Genomic DNA, 24,736 nt, shown 5'->3' with positions numbered 1-24,736 from the left:
CCTACCGTCACGTACAAGCAGGGACCTTGGAGCAGGGGCAGCCTGTTTGCTACCACTGTGTTCTCTCTGGAGGGTGGGAGTCTGTCGCTGCGGAATTTTCAGCTAGGCCCCTCAGCCGTGTCCTGACAGAAAACCGAGTTCATGCCTTTCTTCACCCCTCCATCCCTCAGGCAGCGGTTCCCAGTTTTAGAATTTCAAAGGCCAACAAGGTTCCAATAATGATTTGAAAGGATGAAATAGGATTGCTGATTGCTTACTTTTAAAAATAAGGGCATTTATTAAAAGCGATCATTTATTAGCTCCATAATTTTATCAAGGAAAGGATATTTTAACACAAAAATCCCAAGAATGCTATAAATGCAAATAAAAAATGGCATTTAAATCAAATAAGGTTACCAATTTTATAAAGTATTTCTTTGTTCTTAATTTTCTTGTTTACCATAAGTTGATTTGAATATGTTATTACCTCTTTAAAGAAATCAACACCGAAGTTTGATAACCATGGTCTTATGGTAGGTAGCTTGGTAATGGGCATAAGCTCCTTGTTCAGTAGAATAACCCAGAGGTAATTTAAGGTTCACCTAACCTCACCTCGCTTTTTCAGTTAATAATTATTCCAGAAAATGTGTACCCGATGGATATGTGGCAATTACAGTTTTCTACCTCTCTGGAAGTATCACTCCTGTGACTTGTAGTTAATCCTTTTCCTTGGCTCGGTTAATTCACTCCCGTTTGTAACTGTGACTCTGTACACCGCACACACTCTGTTCAGCAGGAGGTGGAGGGTTGCGCATGTGTTCAGCGTCGCCTTTCAGTCTGCAGCAAGGATGTCTCTCGCTCTCCTTAGCTTTCTGCTTGCCAAGCGGAGTTCAGCCGGTGGTGGCAGAAGGAGATGAAAGCAGTCAAGTTTCCGTCTCAGGGAACAGTCTTCGATTACTATCTGGACCCTCATACCAGGAAGTTTTTGCCTTGGACTGATAAAATCCCCAAATTTATGATGGATCCAGACCTACCCCTGCAGGTAGGTGTGTGGAACGTAGCTATTTACAGCCACAGGGTGCTGGTTTGAGCCTTCTTTTGCTCTTTAGCGGCCTTTCCCCTGCCTGATGGGTAAGTTATTGTCGAGATGGTCGGCACATACGTATTTCCTGAGAAGAAGGAAATACACTTCCTTTCCTAAGGAAGACTCTCAGCTAAAGGAACAGTTAGTGACATGGCTATTATATTGCTGCAGCCTCTTTTAAAAATTTCAACTTACTTCTGTGGTAACGACTTTCTTTATATTTTCCTAGAAACTTTGTGAGTTTCATTGAAAGTTGGAGGCATATTTCTGTAGTTCAGTGAATCCTCATTTCTGACCTTAGACTAAAATTCTTAGCACTTTGACATATTATTTCTTTCCTTTAACCAGCCCCCACACTGAGTCATAAAACGAATATGTTTAATCTGCTCAGCTCGTGTGTCAGATTTACACAGCAGCAGACAAATCTAAACGGAACTTTCTCTTTTTTATTATTTCTCTTCATAGATCCCTCTTCCCCATTTTTCCTATGTTCCAGTTACTTTTTATTTGAATTCTAATTCTACCGCAATCTATTTTCCTTCTTTTTAAAAAAAATCTCCCCTGAGGATATGTTTATCGAGTGTAGACAGGGGAAGGGGGCGGGGGGAGAGAGGGAGAAACCAAGGGATTGCCTCCTGTATGCGCCCCGACCTGGGATGGAACCCGCACCCTTTTGGTGCACATGACGATGCTCCAGCCAACTGAGCTGCCTGGCCAGGGCTATTTTCCTTTTTATTATATTTCTTTCTCAAAATCATGTCTGCTGATTGATTTTGGAGCTTATTATTTCAAGCAGCCCTGTATGAATAGAATACAGAGGACTTTGATGGCACTCATTAGGGGGCAGCCGCTGTCAAAGAAAAACCCAATGCATCAGTTTCCTGGAGCTGTTGTCACAAAGCACCACAAACCAGGTGGTGTAAACAACAGGAATTTCAAACTCAAGGAGTCGGCAGCCTCGTCCCTTCAGTCCCTTCGGAGGGCTGTGAGGGGGAACCTGTCTCAGGCCTCTCTCCTGGCTCCTGGAGTTTGTCCCTCCGTCCGTGGCAGCATCCCCTCCAGTTGTCCCCTGTCACTTTCTCTGTGTTTGTGTCCCTGTATTCGAAATCCCCTTTTTATGAGAACACTGGGTCATATTGGATTAGGGGCTTAACTTTATTTGTATTAGCTTTCTATCACTGCCAAATACCCCCGACAGGGTGGCTTACACATCAGAAATTATATCAGAGTCCTGAAGGCTGTAGCTTCGTCATCTCTGAAAATGAAATGATAAAACTCTCCTCCTAGATTTGTTATGAGCATCAGATGACATGATGCATATAAAGTGCTCAGCATGGTCCCTGTTAAGTACTCAGCGCTCAGTAAAAGTTAATGATTGGTGTTAATGTGTAGCAAAAAGAGGTAATAGCCAAACTAAGCAGCAAATGATGACAACGAGCAGCAAGAAAGGAGAAAAAAATGTTATTGCAATGCTAATAATAAAAAATGTCTAAGACAAGTCAGAGAAAGACAAGTACCATATGATTTCACTTTTACGTGGAATCCAATGAACACAGTAAACTAACAAGATAAAAACACACACGCAGATACAGAGAACAGACTGACAGCTGTCAGGGAGGAGGGCGGTTAGGGGGATGGGTAAAAAAGCGAAGGGGTTGAGGAAAAAAACAGACACAGACAACAGCGTGGTGATAGCCATAGGGAAAGGAGGGGGGGGAAGAAGGCAAAGGGGGGATAAATGGTGGCGGAAAGAGACTTGACTTTGGTGGTGGGTGCACGATGCAGGGTGCAGATGATGTGTTTAGAGTTGTACACCGGAAACCTGTATGGTTTTATTAACCGATGTCACCCCAATAAGTTCAATTAAAAAAAAATAATGTGGCACAGAACAGTGTGTGCCTCTCAATAGGTCCTGAGAGTGTCACTGAGTGGAAACCACCTTCCAGAGCAAATGTTCACCACGGTGCCCATGACCCCCTACGAGCTGTGAAGCGCCCCGTTGTGTTCCGTCTCTGCTCGCCACACAGGAAGAACTTTCTCCATTACAGAATCTGCGTTTTTCTTATGAACAATATAGATCCTGCATGTAGTGTTTTACCCCCTTTCTAATTCGGCCGTCAAGAAATACAAGAAGTCGTCAACTCTCTTTGAATCACTCTGTAAGATTCTGTTTCCTGCATGCCTACAGCTGCTGCTCCTTTTCCTGATTTCGTGTATCAGTTTGTGTTCCCTGGGTCTGATTATTATTTACTTGTACTCTTTTCATTTATTGTATTCCCACGAGTCACCCCAAGTTCTTTGTGAAACAATGTAGTATCTAAATGAATAGCCCATTTTCAAAGCAGAAACACTGTTATAAAATTTTTAACAAAACAATGCATAATAAGTTTCAAATGTGCTTTGGATTTGTGAATATTCCACTGAAAGCCACTGTTTCCCTCAGACTGCCTCCCCTCTATCTTGAACTCCTTGAGTGTGGATGGGGCTTTATCGTTTTGCCACTTAATCTCACTGGGCCAGAGCATTGCTGCCAACTTCCACGTGCGTATGCCTTGACTTTTCAAACGTTTTGTCAGCAGGCAAAGGATGGTGGACAGTTTCTCAAACATTTACTGTGTTCTGTTATACACCTGACACAAGGCTGGGCAGAGTGGGGGTGTTCTACAACAGGGAGCCTGGGGTGCCGCTACTTAGATGGGAAAATGTAAGTCAGTTGCTGATGCCACAGCAGGGCAGTGGCTCGTCCCCATTGCTCTCTCGGGCAATGATGCCTCAACTCGGATGGTTCCAAACAGAAAATCAGGTGGGATCTCCCTACTGGTGTGAACTTGCACTAAGAATTCATTAAGTCTCAATTTAAAGTGACTCTGTTCAGATGGAAAATTTCAGACTGTCTCTCTTTGACCTTTCTCTCATTCTGTCTCTTTCCTGCAGAGAGTTCTGGTTCACACAGCAGAGACAACTCGTCTTAGATACTTCACACAGTTGTTGCTCGGGAGAGGGCAGCCACTCATGCTGGTAGGACACGCAGGAGTGGGAAAGACAGTCTTTGTCAGGGACACACTGGCAAGTCTCTCCGACGATTACGTAGTGTCCTGCGTGCCTTTCAACTACTACACAACATCTGCAGCTCTGCAAAGTAAGTGTTGCTCCTGCTTACCTTCTGGAGACAGGAGGTCAGCATCCGTTGCTCTGGCCAGGTGTTCAGCTGGTTGGAGCATCGTCCTGATGCGCCAAGGCTGCGCGTTTGATCCCTGGTCAGGGCACGTACAAGAATCAGTCAATGAGTGCATCAATAAGAGGAAGAACAAATCTCTCTCTCTCTCTCAAATCATAGTTTTTAAAAAAGAGATCAGAAACTGTCAAGGCTGCAACATGCAACTCAAAGAGATGATGACTTTGTCTAGCCTTTAGACATTGTTTTAGGGCTCATGAATTTTTACTTATCACCATTCTGAGTAAATATATTTGTTCAGATGTTGTAATTTTGGCTTTTGATATCATTCATGGCTTTATTTGGGTTATCGCTCTTTAGAACATCAGCTGTGTTCATTGCTTTGCCTCTAAGCTGCTGGGTTTTCTTTAGTCAGTTTTGCGGAGCCTGATCGTCGTGAGGGTGCACTCACGGGAGAGCACTCTGTCACCTCTTCCGGTAAGGGACCAATCTAGGAGAAATTCACTCAAACTGTGTGGATGAAATGGTAGGCCACAGGCTGTTCATTAAGTGTTAGAAGAACTGTAAGAAGAATTTTAAACTGTTGAATAAATGTATCGCTATAATAAAAGAACCACACAGATTTGCGGCATTCTAAGTTAGGAAAGACAAGCAAAAGTAGACTTTGGACGTAGAAGTGAAGTATTATCACTTGGTCCAGCAGGGTAAAGGGGTTATGCTGGGGGTGGGGGTGGGGGGGCAGCATTGTTCAGTAGTTTGTCAAACCCACCGAGTTGCCCGAAAGTGGTTTCTGTGTTGTGAGACTGCCTGAGTGTGTGTTGTTGCTGTTTCCTTAGATAATATCAGTGGAGTAGTAATAATAAATTTTCTTACTGATGTCATTAACTCAGCTGAGAGTGATTTTTCTGCAATCTCCTTTTTAATCAAGTGTGTTTTCCTTGTGTTTGTGAAAGAAACAGTTAAAAAGCTGACTCAGCAGTATGTTATTCAGCCAATATATATTATTTGTCTACTTTTCCCCAAGCACTGTGTCTAGTACATGTTTTTCATTCACAGACACAGAGGAATGGATCACTTTATCACTTGTAAGTGGCAGGTTAGGGCTACGACTCAATAGTTGAACAAAGAACTTGGCTGAAGTATGAGTTCATCTTGCTAGTTCCAGAAAGGGATACAGGCATGAATAAGATTTAAAGATCGCCTATTAGCGTGCAGACAAGAAAGAGCCTTTCTTCTGTAAGAAAAGTTAGGACTTCAGACCCTTGAGATGGGGTGGTATGCAGGCAAAAATGCACTTGGGACAGAAGAATCGGCTTAAGCAAACTCATGAGAGAAAATCGTGGGACACAGTCAGTTCATCGAATCTCTAAGGTGACTGAACACAGTGATAGGGTAGAAGACTGGGAAAGATGGGAGTGCTGGGTTGGAGTTGTACGGTGGAGTGCCCAGCTGTCAACTTTGCCCAAGACCTAAGGGTTTTCTGGGACTTGGGACTTCCTAAAACTGCAATAGTCCCAGATAACCTGGGATGGCTGGACAGTGTAACTGTAGACAGAGCTGAGATACAGCTGAAGAAAATGTATTTCATTTGGTAGGAGATGGTGAGGCATTGATGGGGAGCAAGGAACTAATAAGATGCAAGCTCCCCTTTGGGAGTAGAAGCCTCAGGCAGGCAGACCAGTGCCGCTGAGTAGTGTACTGGCTGGTGTCCTGTCGCTAGGGACTGGAGCTGTAGATGGGCAGGCCAAAAGGAAGAGACATGAAGAGCCATTTACAGGAGGTGGCCCGTGACACAGCTCTGGTACTAACCTGCAGGGAGGTGATACTCGAAGCAACAGAGTGGGTGGAACGGACAGAAGATGAGGGAAAAATAAGAAAAAAGGACTAAGGACAGAAAGTTCCATTTTATCTGATTGGGCAGAATGTTTAATTTGTTTCAGGAATTCTTGAGAAACCTCTAGAGAAAAAGGCTGGTCGCAACTATGGCCCAGGAGGAAATAAAAAGTTGGTTTACTTTATTGACGACATGAATATGCCCGAAGTGGACTTCTACGGCACCGTCCAGCCCCACACTCTGATTCGACAGCACATTGACTACGGACACTGGTAAATGACTCTCTGTATTTTATTCTCTACCGAAATCTAATTATTGTTGTGAGGGATAAACATTCACACATGCAATTACCCTAATTTCTTCCTCTTCTGAGCAAGAGCATTTTCTGGGATACCTTTTGGGTTTCACTTTGCATCTTCTTTTCAACATCTTCAATCAAATAGATTCCCTTAGTACCTTGAAAAGAGTTGGATTGAAAAGTATTCTAGAAATATAAACTGCCTGGCTTAAGCATCAAATTCTTAAACCTTAACTCACACTAAATTACTTAGACAAGCTTGACCTTGCTCTGTGGGATGTAACCATTTGATCCTATCTGGCTGCTGCTGTCTGTGTCCCTGCCGTGAACGGGAGGGAGAGCCCCCAGCCATGTGGCAGTCATTTCTTTTCTTTTCTTCTTTCCCCCCACCCCCAGGAGAAATGGGGGGAGAACGAGAGGGAAAGAAACGTTGGCCAGTTGCCTCTCATACACACATTAACCAAGGACCAAACCTGCAACCTAGGCATGTGCCATGACTGGGAATTGAACCTGAGACCTTTCGGTTCCCAGGGTGGCACTCCAACCAACTAGCCGCCCTGGCCTGGGCTGTTGTGGGTCCTTCTAACCAGCAAGAGAGTCACGTGAGAATCAATGAGCAGTAATAGCATGTATAGATTCGGCTCCTTATGTGGATTCTGGCATCAAAGGAGCTCTGTAGCCTTCGGTTTTCTGGGCTTTTGTTTTCCTGTCTCTGAGCTAATGCTAATGAGCTCAACATCACAGAGCGGCTGTAAAGATCAAAGGAGACAGCTGGTGATGAAGTCCTTTATGAACTGGTGGATTTGGTTGGGCTGTCATCTTCAGCTTTGAGATGTCAGGTTCTGCTTTCTGTCTTTCAGGTATGACAGACAGAAGGTGATGCTTAAAGAAATCCACAACTGCCAGTACGTGGCCTGCATGAACCCGCTGGTGGGCAGTTTCACCGTCAACCCCAGACTCCAGGTAGGGTGCTGCATCCTGCTCTCTTTCAAATAGCCCCTAAACGTCACACACAAACGTTGCAGGTCTTGATCGTGGTGCTTTTGAGTACAAATCAGGGCTGCTATTGAACATTTGGTTCATCATGTGAGCTCTTTAAAGTTAAAAGAGTTTATTTTTTAGGGCAGTTTTAGGTTCACAAACTGTCTCAGCAGCTTCACTGAAAGCACAGGTTTCCCCCGCGCTCCCTCACTCTCCCGGCCTCGTTTTGCCCTGCTACAAACACCTTGCATGAGTGTGCAGCTTTGTTACAGTCGATGGGCCAGTACTGGTCAGTTATCGTTCACTGAAGTCCAGAGTTTACATTAGGGTTCATTCTTTGTGTTGAATGTTCTATGTGTTTTGGCAAATGAACGACGACAAGTATCCACCACTGAAGTATACAGAGCAGTCTCTCTGCCCTAAAAATCCCCTGGGTTCCTCCTATTCATCCCCCCTCACCGCCCCTGAGTCCCTGGCACCCAGGTGATCCTCTTACTGTTGCCATGGTTTAGCCTTTTCCAGAATGTCAGATGGTTGGAACCCTGCAGTATGTAGCCTTGTCAGATTGGCGTCTTCCGCCCAGCTTAAGGATGCATGTAAGGTTCCTCCATGTCTTTTCATGGTTGGATAGCTTATTCCTCTTTTAATCACTGAATCATAGTCATCGTAGAGATGTGCCCAGTTTGTGTATCCAATCACCTGTGGGAGGGCGCCTTGGTTGTTTCCATGCTTTACCAATTATGAATATTCTCCAAATGTTTATGTCCATGTCTCTGTGTGCATAAAGGCTTTTTAGTCATACTCACCACCATCAATGGCATACGTGTAACACATGCAACATGACCGCATGCAACAGAAAGTGTTGCTTCCTCACTTACCTGGAGTCAGCTGGGGGTCGGCCAGGTGACTGACGATCTTGGCCAGGCTCGTTCACATGCCTGGGGGTTACTCTGTGTCAGCTAATCTAGGGGGACTCTGGCTGGAGTTGTCGGGCAGCGTGGCTCTACTTCACGGGTCTCTCATCCAGCAGCAGCTGGTGGAATGTATGGCAAAGGGAGATCCTTAAGAGCACACGTGGAAACACGCAGGCCTCTGGCAGTGACTGCCACACGCCATTCTGCTGGCCCAGTGAAGCCACACAGCCAGCCAGGCCCAGAGTCAGAGTGGATGGCACTCCATAGTTAAATGGCAATGGGCAGGGATATAAAAAGGAATGACAAAAATAACGCTTAAAAAAAAAATCTCCTGGTACCATTATCATCTCTATTTTTTGGTAACTCTTATATGTGTTTTTCTTTTCAGAGACATTTCACAGTGTTCGCATTCAACTTTCCGTCCTTGGATGCGCTGAACACCATCTATGGCCGAATCCTCAGTTCCCATTTCCAGCAGCACGCATTTGGCCCCTCGGTTCTCAGGAGCGGCCCCGCCCTGATACAGGCAGCAGTCGCGGCCCATCAGGCGATGACCCATCACTTTTCTCCCACGGCCATTAGATTCCACTACCTCTTCAACCTGAGAGACCTATCGAACATCTTCCAGGTACCTCGGTGGCTCTTTGTCATGTGTCTGGGGTGGAGGAACACCTCCAGGAACATGAATGGAGTTCGGTCACAGAGCCTAGGTGGAAACTCTGCCGTGTGCTGTGTATATATCCGTTCATTTTATACCACACACGTTTCTGGGAAGTAAGTGTGCCGGCTTTGTTATTCCCTTTTGTCAGTGGGAGTAGTTGTCCCTCTCGGGCTGTATAGAGACTTAGCAGCAGAAGCAAGGGTAGAAGTCTGCACTCCTTATTTCATTTATTCCATGGAAATACTTGACTGCTTCATTTTCTGCCAAGTAAGAGGGGCAATTTGTCATTTTTTTAAATATCAGATATGATTTTTAAACATACATCAAAGGAAATTACAGTTTCTTAAATTGCTGTTTTGCTTTGACATTGACACTGTGCTTACCTGGTAAAAGGACAGTGTTTATGGGTTTGATTTAGAAGGGAAATTCCAGAGAGGCACTTGAAAGCCTGGGATTATTTAAAAGTCCAGCTAATGTTGTCTCTCCTGTCCAGTAAATGCGGTGGGGACGTTATGTGTGGCTTAGAGTTCTTTTGTGTATCTAACCAGTTCTGTTACTGGTTGGATATAAAAACTTTGTGGGATTTCTTTCTTCATACTTAGTGACTTTTGTTTATATATTTTTAAAAGATTTTATTAATTTTTATAGAGAGGGGAAGGTAGGGAGAGAGGGAGAGAAACATTGATGTGAGAGAGAAACATCAATCAGTTGCCTCCTGTACACGCCCCAACCAGGGATCGAATCCACAACCTAGGCATGTACCCTGACTGGGAATTGAACGGGCACCCAAGCAACTGAGCCACATCAGCCAGGGCTGTTTCTTTATGTTTTTTAACCCACTTTCCTAAATCACTCCACAGCTGTCTCAGAATTGTAGCACTGCATTAGATAACAGCTTCCTACGAATGCGGACCATCCCTTTTTATCTTTGGATTTATCTGTGTTTCTAGCACCTGCCCATTGTTTAAAAGCAGAATTTTAATCCTACAAGAAAAGGGAAAGAAGGCCACAGTTGACATGCATGGGCAGCTTGCCTGCTCTCCATTCATATCAGCTGCGCCTGGCACTCCCAAATACCTGTTCAGCCTTTTACAGCTAATTATCTACAGCAGCTCTTGGTGTGTGTTCTCCTGTGAGTCCAAGGCACGCTGACCCTCTCCGTGAGGGTGGGGTCTATATGAATCCCAGACACTGAAGGGCAATGTGGAAAAAGGGTGAGAGTCAAAATGCTTCGGTGTTGGTGCCCACAAAGTATGAATTCAGGCAATTTACTTCGGTCTCATATTCTTCATCTGTGAAATGAAAGGGTTAGATGAGCTAGTATCAAAAGACCCCTGGCTGGTATGGCTCCGTGGATTGAGCACTGGCCTGTGAACCGAAAGGCTGCAGGTTCTGTTCTCAGTCAGGGAGCGAGGCAACCCACGTCTCTCTCACACACTGAGGTGTCTCTCCCTCTCTTTCTTCCTCCCCTCCCTTCTCTTTAAAAGTAAATAAACAAAATCATTTTTTAAAAAATTTTTAAAGATTTTAGAATAAAAGAATTATGATCATGTAACCTTTATGTTATCTGTTTATACTGTGATTTTGGAAACTTAATCTATTGGAAGACTTAATTGGCACAAGCTCTCAGATGTGGTATTTAGTTCTGGACTGGCTCTTAAAATACTGTCTTAGCTGCATTACTAAAAATGAGTATGATGATAGTAAATCTTCAAAATGTTGCTTTATTAGACAGTGAAACTAATATATGTACTATTATTTATAATGTTTCTTTTAACTCAATCAATTGCTAAATTCAGTACACAGTTAAAGAAAATGTTAAAAGAAAATATTACCTTGGAATGCCATCACCTTCTGAATTTTTAATTTTTCCCTCCTTGCCTTATAGGGGATTTTATTTGCTTCTCCTGAATGTTTAAAGGGTTCAAATGATGTAATACGCCTGTGGCTTCATGAATCGTCTCGTGTCTATGGAGACAAACTGATAGACACCAAGGATTGTGATTTGTTTCAGAAAAAAATGCTGGAAACTGCATATAAATATTTTGAAGTAAGTTTAAGAACGTTCGAGGTCACTGTTTGCTCTGGCACTAACTGGTGGTGGAGGTGGACGGGAAGTTAGGTATGGGTGGGAATAAATTGTGTAAATGCTTGCCCAGCTCCAACAGCAGTGATTCCAGAATATAATTGTTCTGTACTCGGGGACACTCCATCCATGGACTGACCGATCGGCAAGCTTTGCCCTTGGTAGGCCGCTCTGCCGCTGGATGAATCGTGTCGGATGGTTGGCGTGGCCACACTTTTCTCTTCCTCCTTCTGCAGGGGGTCGACAGTCGTGTTCTGCTTCAACAGCCCCTCCTCTATTGCCACCTCGCTAGTGGTGGGGAAGAGCCACGTTACCTGCCCGTGGAGGACTGGGAGGTGCTGAAGACCATTCTCACAGAGACGTTAGACAACTACAACGAACTGCATGCTGCCATGGGCCTTGTTCTATTTGAAGACGCCATGCAGCACGTGTGAGTTAACTGGCTGTGATGCTGTCTGTACAAAGCAGAAACGGCTGCGTGTCCACAACTGTCGTTTTTCAGTGGGTCATGTTCAGTACTCTGAACTTCCAGTTCTATCTATTGTTTGCCATCCAGTATAAAAGTACAGTGTCTGTATAAGCTGTCACAATCTAAATGATGTCTTCTGCAGGTACACTTCTTTCTGAAGTGTCATCACAGCCAGAATGCCCATTTCATGTCACTGCAGCCCTGTTAGGCAAAATGCTAAGAAAGCAGGAGACTAGTGACTCAGTCAAAGTCATCAGGTCCCCAAGTGGCAGAGACAGGCAGGACTCAAACTGATTTTCACTGATTAACATGTCTATTGAGTGCCCATTGAGTGCTGAGCAGGACCACTGCCGGACTGTTCAGTGCTTCGTGCAAATTAGGGAAAAAGCGGGGAGGGCCCATTGCTTGGCAGACAGTGAGGAAAAGGCCCACGCCCCAGGGCAGAGCTTGGCTGGCACGGCTCTCGCTCACCTCCTAGACTGGGCACCTCATGCAGGGCGCTGGTCACACGACCATCTGTAGGGCCTGCGGCCTGATATGATTGTAGGTACTGGGGGTGGAGCAGCAAACAGTCAGTCCCTTCTCTAGTTGAGCTGACACTTTAGTGACTCTTGTGGACATGTATAAGGGTGTGAACAAATAAGCAGGAAAAAGCCAGAAGGTGATGTGTCACACTGAGAAATAAGAGAGGTTGATTCCTGAAAATAAAATATGTGGCTTCCCAAAGAGGAACTGGGTATCTACGTGAGGAGCTGACGTCCAAGGTGAGATCGACATGGTAAGCAGGAGGAGCTAGGCATGGAGAGATCTGGAGGAAGAACAGTCTAGGTGAGGGCAGGTTGCTTGTGGCCCCGAGGCTGAGTGTTCAGGAACAGAAGGGGGTCTTCACGGCTGCAGTGTGCAGAAGAAGTGAGCAGGGCAGAGCATGTGTATGTGCCCAGGATGGGTGGCAAAAAGGGGCCGTACTTACAGGGAACACTTCCTTGTAACCAGAGGAAGGAGTTTCGGTTTTCGGTTTAGCGAGAAGCTCTGGGACAGATTTTGACCTCGCAGCGACATGCTTTGTGGAATTTTCTGACGGCTTGTCTGGCTGCTGCTATGTGGGGTTCCATCGATTGCACCTTCATGGCCAGTACTGTCTCCCAGTCTCCGTCATGTCTTGCTGGCTGTGTCCGTTTGCTGGAGCTGCTGTCACAGAAAAGCAGATGTTTATTGTCTCACAGCTCTGGAGGCCAGAAGTCTGAAATCAAGGCGTGTCAGAAGGGCCGGAACTCTCGCCAAGCTCCTGGTGGTTCCTTGTCGCAGCTCCACTCCAGTCCTCACGGGGCATTGTCCCTCTGCAGGTCTGTCCAAATGTCTCCCTTTGATAAGGACACCAGCGGTGTTGGATAGGGGCCCCTCCGCTAGAATGACACTGTCTCAACCAGTTCGGCAATGCCCTGCTTCCATGTAAGCTTATGTCAGAGGTGCTGGGGTTACGACTTTAATATGTGAATTTCAGGGGGTTTGTTAAAAATTCTGGCCTTTTTAGGAAGTGGCACTTGGACAAAGATTAAAAATAAATCCAGAAAGTAGGCAAGGAAGGAAATCCAAACAAAAAAATGTGGGGGATTCAATTTTTTAAAGCGTTAGTCTTTAAAATGTTTATCCAAAGAGCCTAAGAAAAACTTTGGAGGACTCCCTGTCATCAGTTATTCGAAGCATGCTAAGTATTGATTGTTTTATTGATTCCTTTGCTGTTGCAACCCTCCGATGACACAGTTTTCGTTAGAATCTGTGACCGTGGGGTAAATGGATTACTAACAAGTCTGTTTCTGGTTGGGTGAGTCTACAGGGACTGTGTCTGAACGCCGCGCGGCTCAGGTGAGAGAGGCCTCCTGTGACTGTCGTGGGAGTCTTCCCATGTAATCCTCCAACGTGGAGTTCTCAGCGGCCTGAAAAGGAAGGCTGTGTCTTTGATCTGAGCTAGAAGGTGATTTTAGAGCCTGTCCTTGAGTGTTGTAGAAAGGGACTTTGCTGCGTAGAGACTCTTGTGAGGTACAAACCTCAAAGCGTATGTTAACGTGAAATGAGAACCCTGCTTTGTAACTTGGGGGTTCACTCGTGTGTGACTCATTTTATGGCTTTCCCAAGGTGGTTTCATTGTGTGCTCATGTCAAATAAAATGCAAGGGGATGGCTGAGCTTGTAAAAATAACCTATATTTTCAGTTACTGAAGGTTTTCAGGAAATGCTCACACGTCCTGGTCGTAGCGGAAGTGACTTCAACCCGACTTCATTTTTTTCAAAAAGCGCTCTTTAAAAAACCATCTATGTGGATTATCCGGGGCCTGAAGTTTCCATTCATTTCAGAAAAGCAACCTAGAAACACCACCATGGTGTCCAATGTTTTCGTATTTGGGTTTCCATATATTTATATTTTGTTTTGTTGCTGTTCTTAGTATTCACAGCATAATTATAACATCTTTCTTCAACCAAACCCGTATTCTGATCATATAAAAGCCAACTTACTCCTGTTTTAAAATCTAACAATAATATCCACAGCTTAAGCATTCAGGATCTTTTTGATGATATAGAACAAGGGATTTGCTGGCCTTGCTGGAAATCTGACTCTGCGATTCGAAATGATTTAAGTACATTTTTTAGAGGGCTTGAGGCCCCAGGAGAGCTTCCATGCAAAGCAAGTAGGAATCATACGAAGAGGCGCTTGTGTAATTGGCATGAAGTAGGTCACATGTGTGAGGTTTGCTGTCTAAACGAACCCATGCTCTCCAAATTATTTCTACAGCACAGGCCTCTGGCCCAAAGACCTTCTTCCTTTGGTGTCGCCAAACCTGGAAGCTGACGTGAAGTTTGGGACCTTATTCAAACAAATCAAACAAATTTGAGGCCTTGATAAAAGACCCATACATGTTTTCTTCCTTCAGTTTGATGGAATGCGATAGAGCAAGAAGAGAGGCCAAGATGTCGTTAGCAGGGGACAGTGTGTTAGGCCAACTTTGCAAGGGCGGATGCAGAGAGCATCTCTGATGGAGAAACAGAGGAACAGGAACGAAAGGTTTAAAATAAAAATTGGAATTTAGCATTCAAATATTTATCTAAAAAAATCAGCCAGTCCTGGCCCTGTGCTGTAGTTGAGTGTTGTCTTGTACACCGAAAGGTTATGGGTTCGATCCCCAGTCAGGGCACAAACCTAGGTTGTGGGTTTGATCCCTAGTCCAGACGCATTTGAGAGGCAGCCAATTGATGTTCCTCTCTCACTTCGATGTTTCTCTCTCTCTCTCTCTTCCCCCCCCTTTCTCTCTCTCTAGAATCAATCCTCAGGTGAGGATTTTAAAAAATAAAAATAAAACAGCCATAGTCCCAGGTCTCACGCTGCTGTGGGTGCACTTTCTCCCACCAGGTGTCGCATCAGCCGAACGCTCAGGACCCCTCAGGGCTATGCCCTCCTGATCGGAGTGGGCGGCAGCGGCAAGCAGAGCTTGTCCCGGCTGGCAGCTCACATGTGCGGCCTGGACGTCTTCCAGACCACTCTGACCCAAGGCTTTGGGACCCAAGAACTTCGGGTGAGTGAGAGTGATGGGTCCCCCTCCTCTCTTGCCGGGAGGATGAAGCATAAGTGGGGGCACCCATGTCAGCTCTGACTCCCAGATTTGGCCAAGGCCTTCCCAACCATGGGAGGAGGGGAAAGGTCTTCAGAGGATTTAATTACCTTTGGTTGTTTCTCTTTCACAGTCAAATTAGTCATAGTAAGTTTCTATAAATGTTTATAGGTATTTAAGTCTATAGACCCAGCTCAGAAAACATTGTATTAAGTACTTGCTTCCTTTGCATTGACCACACCTGATAGTCAACACTCTTAATGTTCCTGTATGATGGAGAAAAAATACCATTTTTACAAGTGCTGATAGATTCCTTCCACTTTGGATAAGTTATGACAATAAAATGCAATAGAGATACATGCAAGAAACTCATGTTTTTAACATGGGTGGTACTTACAAAATAGTACTTAGCATTTGTGGCAAATGCTATTTTACCCACCCTACCCCCAAAAGCACGTGCTTTCAACATTACTGAACAAAACTAGATACACAGCCAACAAAAAGTGTTTTCAATGAACGAGTCGTCAACTGAGAAGAAACTTCCTTTCGCTGCAATGCTTGACAGAGGCATCACCGGAATCATTTCCACACTAGCAGAAGGGAGTCAGCCAGCAGCATCCCTAAATGCCCATTAAGCCACAGACCCGACACTCATCCACCAGAAACAGAGGTGATGTCATGCCGTGTGCCCCTGTAACAGGTCCCAGAGAGGAAAGAACATGTCAGCAGACGGAGCGGACACCGGGCATCTCTCACGTGATGGCCACTCAGCTCTTCCCCGCCCTCCACGCATCCTCCCAAGGTCGAGTCAGCATTTTAACGAAACATGAATGATGGCTTCCTTTCCTCACAGGTAGACCTTGCCAATTTGTACATCAGAGCTGGAGCCAAGAACATGCCCACTGTGTTCCTGCTGACAGATGCCCAGGTTCTAGATGAGAGCTTCCTCGTGCTGATTAATGACTTGCTGGCATCAGGTGATTAAACCAACACATTTCTTGAAAGATCTTCCCCAATGACAAATTATCTGTAGTCTTGGTGAACTTTAAAGAGAGATGATTTGTCTTCGAGATGTTTGCTGGGGCAGTCTTTGGGGAGAAACCTATAAACCTACCTAATTCGAGGTATATTGCTCTTTTAGTGTGTTTACAGATGAGAGGCGCCCTGGAGGGGCCTTCGATGGAGCAAATGTTATTTCTACGTATATGAGTTTGGTGTGTCACATGTCTTGTAAATGTAAAAAATAGAAAAATGGTATTTCTGATTTCAGAGTTTTCCTTTGTTATTTAAGCTGACCTTTGTATTGTAAAGCATTTCAGGTGTTAAGAAATCATATCTCAAATTTAAATTGTGATGGTCTTTCAGTAATTCTACTCCTTCCTGCAGGGGCAGGAGACATCCCAGATCTCTTCAGTGATGAAGATGTGGACAAGATTATTTCTGGAATTCGTAATGAAGTTCGTGCTCTGGGCATGGTGGACTCCAGAGAGAACTGCTGGCGATTCTTTCTGGCCAGGGTGCGACTGCAGCTCAAAGTAAGGAGCATCCCCTTTTCCTGCATGTTATCTAAAGCCTGCTGTTGGAAGTCTGTCGTGGTTCTGCTTCAGGGTTTATATCATGAGTTGGAATGTCGGACATTCATTTCGTGAAGACATCCAGTCATTCGTTGTGAAAGGACATGCATTTCGACACACCCAGGTGTGGGGGACACCTTCCTACACTTCCCTGTGATGCTGAGCTCCTGCAGAGCATCGTCTGAGCAGACTGTGCACCGCTCGTTGGAACCACATGCACGTGGTCTCTGCCCTTGACGAGCTGACACAAGTACAGGAGATGAGAGCCCTCGCAAATAATTAGTTCAGGACCAATGTAAATGGGGCTGTGGGATGACAGAGGAGCGCAGCGTCCTCCCTGAAGGCAGTGGCCCGCCCAGAGGAAACAATGTGTCGTGTGTCAGGCGTGGATTGTAATTCATGGGGAAGGGATGGGGTAAGGAAGGATGTTCAGGGAGAGGAAATAGCATTTATTTGAGAATAAGGGTGGACTGCACAGTACACATTAGGAGAAACCCAAGATAGCTCCAAGTGACTGGAACATAGAGTTCCTATTGGAGAACAAGGCAAATGGGGCAGGGAAAGTGAATTGGGATGAGGGAAGGGCGCTGCAAATCATTACGGGAGCAATAGGAGAGGTTGGAACTAAGGAAGTGAATTGTGTTAGGGCAAGTAACTTAGGGGTATTACTCAGATGATCTGAGGCTTAACCCCACGTTCTCCCCCATAGCTGCTCTATGCCACAGTGTAGCTTTATAGACATGTAATCGAACCACATACCATCAGCAGTAAAGATCAAGTATTGTAACAAAACCAGAAACACCTCCAAACTGAAAGCAGGAAGCCAATTTAAGGAAAATTCAGGCTTCCTAGTATAAAAATGGCTAGCAGCCTAGAAAAGTTACTGCTTTGCTACTTTTAGTATCGCCCCCCTGTTAAGTTAGTGAAAGGTTCCAGGCTGTGATAGAGCCTGGGGTACACAGGAAGGGGGGCAAGACAGTGACATTGGCCGGGAATATACCTCTGCTTGAGGGTATAGAGTAATTGTAAGGTTCTCTTCCACCCTGCTATGTCAAATGCCACATTAATCCTACTGAGCAATTCTAGGCTGAGGTTAGAAGAGCCGAATTTACGGTTTAGTTGCCCAAAGAGTTTTCTCCCCAACAAAAATGTGACTAAGAATGTGTTTGACAGGTTGTAACAAGGCCAGGGATTTCACCCTGTTCCATTGTGATATATTTGGATCAAATTTTCTTCATGAAAATGGAAAAACAAGTACAGTAATAGCATTTGATATAGTAATGGTATAAATCACAGATGTCAAAGTCTGGTCCGCAGAGCAACATAAGCAGCGTCACCTAGAAACTTTTTAAACATGCAAATTCTCCAGCCCCTCCCCTCGAGGCCTCTGAAAAAGAAACTCTGAGTGGACGGAGCAACTTTTGTTTGAATAAGGCCTCCGGGCAAATCTGAGGCATGCTGACATTTTGAGAACCCTCATTAAAAATGAAATGAACATGAGGATTCTTTACATGTATCTTTTATACAATATTTTGCTTGCTTCTGCAGAATGAATTTTTAGAGGGGGAATTGCTGGATCAAAATCTACAGCATGTAGCAATTTTAAAGTATGCTTGCCAATTCTTTGATGCTCTTTGTTTTTAAAGGTTTTTATTTATTTATTTTTAAAGAGAGGGGAAGGGAGGGTTTAGAAAGAAGTGAGAGGAGCACTGATGTATGAGAGATACATCAATCAGTTGCCTCTCACATGTCCCCAGCCACTTGCAACCCAGGCATGTGCCCTGACTAGGAATTGAACCATCAACCTTTTGGTTCATAGGCCAGCATTCAATCCACCAAGCCAGGACACCTTGATGCTCTTCTTACTCACACTTGGGGTCTAGGACCTTTCTCTTTGCGTCTGGATGGGTGTGTGACGGCTTCAGCTAATAGAGTACAGTACGGCAGAGTGATGCTGAGTAACTTCTGAGGTTAAGTCATGAAAGGCCAACTTTTCCATTGAGTTGCATATGGTTTTACCCATGAGTTCTATGTACATCAATTACTCTTACATATGTGTCTCATGTAACCGCTATTCTTCCATTTGCCTTTTAAATGTATATGTGCTACATGTTTGTTTGTTTATAAATTTAAAGTTTAAAAAAGTTTTTTTTGTTTGTTTTTTGCTTAATCCCTTCACTTTTTTCACCCAACCCTGCAACACCCCTCCCCACTGGCAGCTGTCAGGCTGCTTTCCATCTATTTGTCTGTTTCTATTTTGTTTCAAAGCTTTAAAAAGTTTTTATGTTAGATCAGTATTTTCCTTAATGGGTCTGAGGGTTTCTTGTAAATTTAGGAGAGTTCTTTTCTCTCCAAGATTGTAAAACTCTTCGCTAGAAGCAGTTGGAACTCAATTGGTGACAAATAAGAGAGTGTCTAAGAACACTTCCTGAAAGCCGCCTTTTTTGGCTGAGTCCAGACTTGCTCCGTGATCCCCTCACAGACCGGTGCCCTCCCACCTCTCATCCAGGGGCTTCCTGCCTGTGGTCTCAGGGTGAATGCAGTGGGGTCTGCACTCCAGGCAGGGAGAAGACTTGGGGCTTTTTGTACCCCAAGCTAAAGCTTCCCCCAACCCCCCCCACCTGATGTCTTACGGGCCTTAAATAAGTCAGATGCCACCAGGCAGTCTGGAGAAGTGAATGTGTGACAAAGAGTGAGCCGAGAAGTTTCAGCTTATTTTCCCCCAAAAAGGTATCTTTTCATCTCACCACTATGCATTTCTTCCTTACTGATCCGAAGTACCATCATTATTTATCTCATGCCAAATAGCCATATTATTTGGGTCTATTTCTAGATCCTCTGCTCTCTGTTCTTGCTACATCCCTCTACTTTTGGTCCCAGCCTGGTACTATATAAATTATTAAGGGCTTATTATACTTTCTAATATCTAATATCTAATTGCTCTTTCTTAGTCTAGTTTGTCTTTGTTGTTCTCACATGTTTATATGTGTGGATAAACATCAGAATCATTTTGTCAAATTCTAAACACATTGCATTTTAATTTTTATTGAAATCACGGTGAATGCTAACTTTATATTAGGGAGAATTTAATCTTTACAATATAAAATCTTTTCTTGCTTTTATAGAAGGACTGTTTTTCCCGTAAGGTTTTTCCGATGGTGGATTGTTTGTGTACAGAGGGGGTATTGATTTTTTATTTATAACTCGCTACCTTACTGCTGGTCTGATAGATTCTCTAAGTTGTAGATACCACATAGCCCGCAGGTAGTATTTTGGCTTTTCTAATAGTTTATTTATCTGCTCTTATCCCTCATTGCATTGGTAAATCCACAGAAGAATGTTAAATAATTAATGGCAATAGTGAGAATTTGGGTTTTTACATTAATGAAGATGTTTCTAATGTTTCGCTCTTCTGTCTTACGCTTTTGCCTCAGGATTTATATCTCGTCAGGAGGTCTCTACTGATTAAATTCCTTTTAGTGTCTATTGAGATAACTCTACAGTTTTTCTCCTTGAAGTTACTAATAGTCACGCAGCACAGTGTAAGGTACAGAAGTTTTACGTGTTTATGTTGCTAAATCCTCAGCCTTCTCCTGCATGTGTTTCCAAAACTGACATCAGCTTTCTGTCATCTCTGTTCATGTGTAGTCTTCTTCCTGGTCTCAGGAAGTAAATACTTTTTTAGTGTTTACTTCAGCGCCAGCTAGAATTTATTTTGGAGTTGACATGGGTCACCCCCGCCCCCCACTGTCGTATTACTAATACTAAATAAAATACTAATTATTAATGAAATAATAATTACGATTACTAATGAAATAAAATAATCTCTCTTTCCTACTAAAATGAGTAGGAGGGCTTTTGGGGGGTTTGGTTTTGTTTTGTTTTTTAATGCTAAGGAGGAATAGGAAGCTCCCGCAAATAAATAGTCCTGACCCTTCTTGACCTTGTCACTTTGTTGCATCATGAGAAAGGTTAGTGGTCAGCACCTTACCCTGAGGGCAAAATAATATGGCAGAAAAATTGGTCACCTTTTGGCTAGAAAATGACAGCTTCTTTTAAATAAATATAAATATAAATCTTACTGTCTCATATATATAATATATAAGATATATATTAATATATGTTATATATTAATTTATATCACAATCCTTGGAATTTTTAAAAGAATTCTGGATTTTTTCTGTTTTCTAAATTGTGATATTCACCTCCATGTACTAAAGACTCAGAATTTCTGATGAGCTGCTATTTCCTCTGCGTCTGTTCTGAGCTGGGCAACATGGGAAGTGAAATGTGTTGCAAGGCCTGGTGAGCACACCTGTCAGGTCAAGCTGAATGATGTGAAGTTGCCACCCCATTACCCATGCTCACCACCCAAAGCCAGTTCCCATTTGGAATGCAGAGGCAGTGAGAACCTGTTGGCATACAAACCATGACCTGTGAATCCCATGGGGCCCTTCCCATTAATGGTGATCAGATGTGTGTCCTTGGATTGCCTGAAATAAACCAATGAATAAATGCCAAATGCCTTCTCTCCTTCACATTTGTATGTGTGTCTTTTCTTAGTAATTCTTACCCTGCAGCTGTACTTCCATCTTCTCTCCTGCTGACTTTAGTTAACCCTAAGACTTCCTTTCTTGCCTTCCTCTTCTCTGTCTGTGGAGGGAAGGACGCTTGATAAATGTAGCAGCCCCTGATTCTTTCCCAAGATTTTGGGTAGCTATCTGTCTTGTTATCTATCCATCTCTCTATCTGGGGGGGGGGTCAGTGTGTGCATGTGTGTGTGTCTGTCTGCCTCTCTGTCCGTCTATCTCAGAGATTTATTTCTGATTGTGTAACAGTTAGATGAGGAAGTACGTGCCCAATAAATAGCTGAGTGCCAAATCTCATTGTATGCAGTCCTCAAAGGGCAACAAACTTTTATCACTAAGCCCTTGGAGTTCATGGAAAGGATGGAGGGAAGTTTACTATGTTCTGATATGTGAAATATGTTTGAAAGGCAAATAAATAATCATCGTAAAGAAAAAAAATTGGAACCATGTGAAGAAAATAGCTATACTGGTAATATTACCTAGAGACAACTACTGAAAACGTGTCGGTACCCTTCCTTCCAGTTGTCTATGTGTGCACACAGACATACAAAGTACACATTCAGAACTGAAACTTTCTTCGGGTCTCTCAGTGTTTTCTTCACCTCTCTCTTTGCCTTTTTGATTAGAAGACTCCCACAAAAAAAAAAATCACATGATTCCAAGAATTTGGTGTATAGAGTGAACTATTTAGCTCAAATGTACTTTATTCTAAATAACTATTGGTGTAAAACCTTTATCCATTTACACGCTTTGCCAAATTTCATACTGGTTTGTTATTTTTTTGATTGATAAGAGTGCTTTGTAATATTTGTATGTTCATAATGTCCTTGTCCGTTTCACATGTTGCAGTTCACTGTAATTCTAACTTCATTTATAATGACCTGTTTACATTTACATGTATAAAAATTTCTCTGATTTTTTTTCCTCTGTGGCTTTTGTGTCTTAAAGCTTTTTAAGGAGGTATTTCCCTGCTCCATCATTGTGAAAATAGTATCTTGAATTTTCTTTAAATTAATTTATAGTATTTTTAATGTTTAGCCCTGGATTGTTGTATACAGTATAAGGTGGATTTTCTATTTCTTCCCCAAATTGTTTCAACACCATTTATTATGTAATCTTTCCTTTCACCACCAATTTGAAATGCTACCTGTCTCACATATTGAATGCCTAAGTATGTGGCATCGTATTTTTGGATTCTCTGTTACATTCCGTAAATCTGTTTATCTATGCTTGCTTAAGTACCACATTGCTTTGTTTATTTTAGCTTTGCAGTATATTCTGGAATCTCATAGAGCAATATCCTTTTCCTTTTCCACATTCAATTTTTTGTTTTACTTTTTCACTTACAGTTGACATAAGTATCATATTAGTTTCAGGAGTATAACACAATAGTTAGACAGTTATATACCTCACAAAGTGATCATCCCAACAAGTCTGGTACCGACCTGGCACCGTACATGGCTATTGCCACATCACTGACTATATCCCTTTGCTGTACTTTACATCCCTGTGACTTTCTGTTTTGTTTTGTTTGGCAAACGCCCCTAAGAGCTTATTGTTTATTTATTTTCCTTTTTCTTTTCTTTTAAATTAAAACATTTTTTCACCTGCAGTTCACATTAAATATTATTTTATATTAGTTTCAGGTGTGCAGCCTAGTGGATAGAAAATCATGTCCTTTATAAAATGCTCCCCCGATATTTCAAGTACCCATGTGGCACATACATAGTTTCACAGTGCTATTGACTGTACTCCCTGGGCTGTACGTCACATCCCCATGACCATTTTGTAACCACCAATGGGAACTTCTCAGTCCCTTCACATTTTTACCCAGTCCCTCCATACCCTGCTCCCCTCTGGCAACCGTCAGTCTGTTCTCTGTGTCTATGAGTCTGTTTCTGTTTTGTTTGCCCATTTGTATTGTTCTTCAGATTCCACATCCCGTGACTGTTTTTTATTACTGAATTTATACATCTTAACCTCTTCGCCATTTTCACCCATCCTTCCAACCCTCCTTCTGTCTGGCAACCATCGGTTTGTTTTCTGTTTGTTTCTGTTTTGTTTGTCCATTTATTTTGTGTTTTAGATTTCACATGGAAGTGAAATTGTATGGTATTTGTCTTTGTCTGACTTACTTCACTTAGCATAATGCCCTCCAAGTTCATCCATGTTGTCACAAATGGTGACATTTCATTCTTTTTATGGCTGAGTAGTATTCCATTGCATATACGTACCACATCTTTAGCCACTTGTCTACTGACGGCTACTTGGGTTACTTCCATATTGTGGCCATTGTAAATAAAGCGGTGAACATAGGGGTGCACATATCTTTTTGAATGAGTGTTTTGTATTTCTTTGGATAAATACCCAGAAGTAACATTGCTGAAGCAATGGTAGTTCCATTTTTAATTTTTTTCCATACTTTTCTACAGTGCTTACACCAATTTACAATTCCATCACCGTGCACAAGGTTCCCTTTTCTTCACATCCTCACCAACACTTGTGTGTTGATTTATTGATGATCACCATTCTGACAGGAGTTTCATGGATTCAAGCCTTATATTTAAGTCTTTGATTTATTTTGAGCTTATTCTTATATATGGTGTAAGAAAGTGATCCAGGTCCATCTGTGTGTGTGATTCTTTCGCATGTATCTGTCCAGTTTTCCCAGCATCATTTATCGAAGAGATTATCTTACCCCATTGAACTTTCTTGCCTACTTTGTCATACATTAATTGACCATATATGTAGACGTGGGTTTATTTCTGGGCTCGCTGCTCTGTTCCACTGATAGGTATTTGTATTTATGTCAGTACCATGCTGATTTGACTGCTGTCATTCTGTGTTAGCTTCTACTTTTCCAGATGAACCGTGAAATGAGATTAACACTTAAAAAATCCGATGAGAATGTGTAGACTAATTTGGGGATGTTCTGGGTACATTTACAATATTGAGTGTGTCCATTCATTCACCTACAGTGTTTTATTTTGTATAATTTAAGATTTATTCCCAGACAGTGTAAGTTCTTTCTCACTGTTCTCTTTTTCCAAATATCCTTTGATGTTTATACCCTTTTTTATTCCTCATGAATTTTAGAATCACTTTGTCAAGCTCGACTAATCCTGTTGGGAATTATTAGAATTGCCTAAAATTTGTTAATATGGGAAAAATTAACATCTTTATAATAATTGATCTCCAGGAATGTGGCACACCTTTTCATTTAGTCAAAATGTCTATCGACTTTCAGTAAAACAGCTAGCTATCTTTTATCTATGTTTTATACCGTTCTCATTAACTACTTTTCTTATTATTTTATATTATTTTTTGCTCTTGCCAAATTTTCTCTCTGATCATGGTGGATATATAAGGAAGCCAATGGAGGGGAGAGAGAGGCTCCTTGCTTGTTATTCTACCAGCCAGTTTGTTGAATGCTCATCAGTTGCAGTAAGTGTTGAATTTTGTTCTTTTGGGTTGGCTGAGTAGACAGTTAC

General features: G+C 42.9%; 1 protein-coding gene across 2 annotated transcripts in view; it reads left to right on the top strand.

Moving 5' to 3' along the window:
- The window catches only part of DNAH11 (dynein axonemal heavy chain 11), a 249,553-nt gene that overhangs the window by 121,510 nt on the left and 103,307 nt on the right, over window positions 1-24,736 (top strand). For both annotated transcript variants that reach the window (XM_045197324.3, XM_053927361.2), the window contains exons 45-54: window positions 848-1,021; window positions 3,998-4,202; window positions 6,179-6,344; window positions 7,231-7,333; window positions 8,654-8,893; window positions 10,815-10,976; window positions 11,249-11,442; window positions 14,884-15,046; window positions 15,936-16,059; window positions 16,469-16,617. In XM_045197324.3, the coding sequence (XP_045053259.2) occupies window positions 848-1,021; window positions 3,998-4,202; window positions 6,179-6,344; window positions 7,231-7,333; window positions 8,654-8,893; window positions 10,815-10,976; window positions 11,249-11,442; window positions 14,884-15,046; window positions 15,936-16,059; window positions 16,469-16,617 (1,680 nt within the window). The remainder of the gene's footprint in view (window positions 1-847; window positions 1,022-3,997; window positions 4,203-6,178; window positions 6,345-7,230; window positions 7,334-8,653; window positions 8,894-10,814; window positions 10,977-11,248; window positions 11,443-14,883; window positions 15,047-15,935; window positions 16,060-16,468; window positions 16,618-24,736) is intronic.

This window comes from Desmodus rotundus, chromosome 6, assembly GCF_022682495.2.
Source record: "Desmodus rotundus isolate HL8 chromosome 6, HLdesRot8A.1, whole genome shotgun sequence".
NCBI classification, from domain to species: domain Eukaryota; kingdom Metazoa; phylum Chordata; class Mammalia; order Chiroptera; family Phyllostomidae; genus Desmodus; species Desmodus rotundus.
Note: the sequence above shows the minus strand (reverse complement) of the source record. Positions and strands in the feature narration are given on the sequence as shown.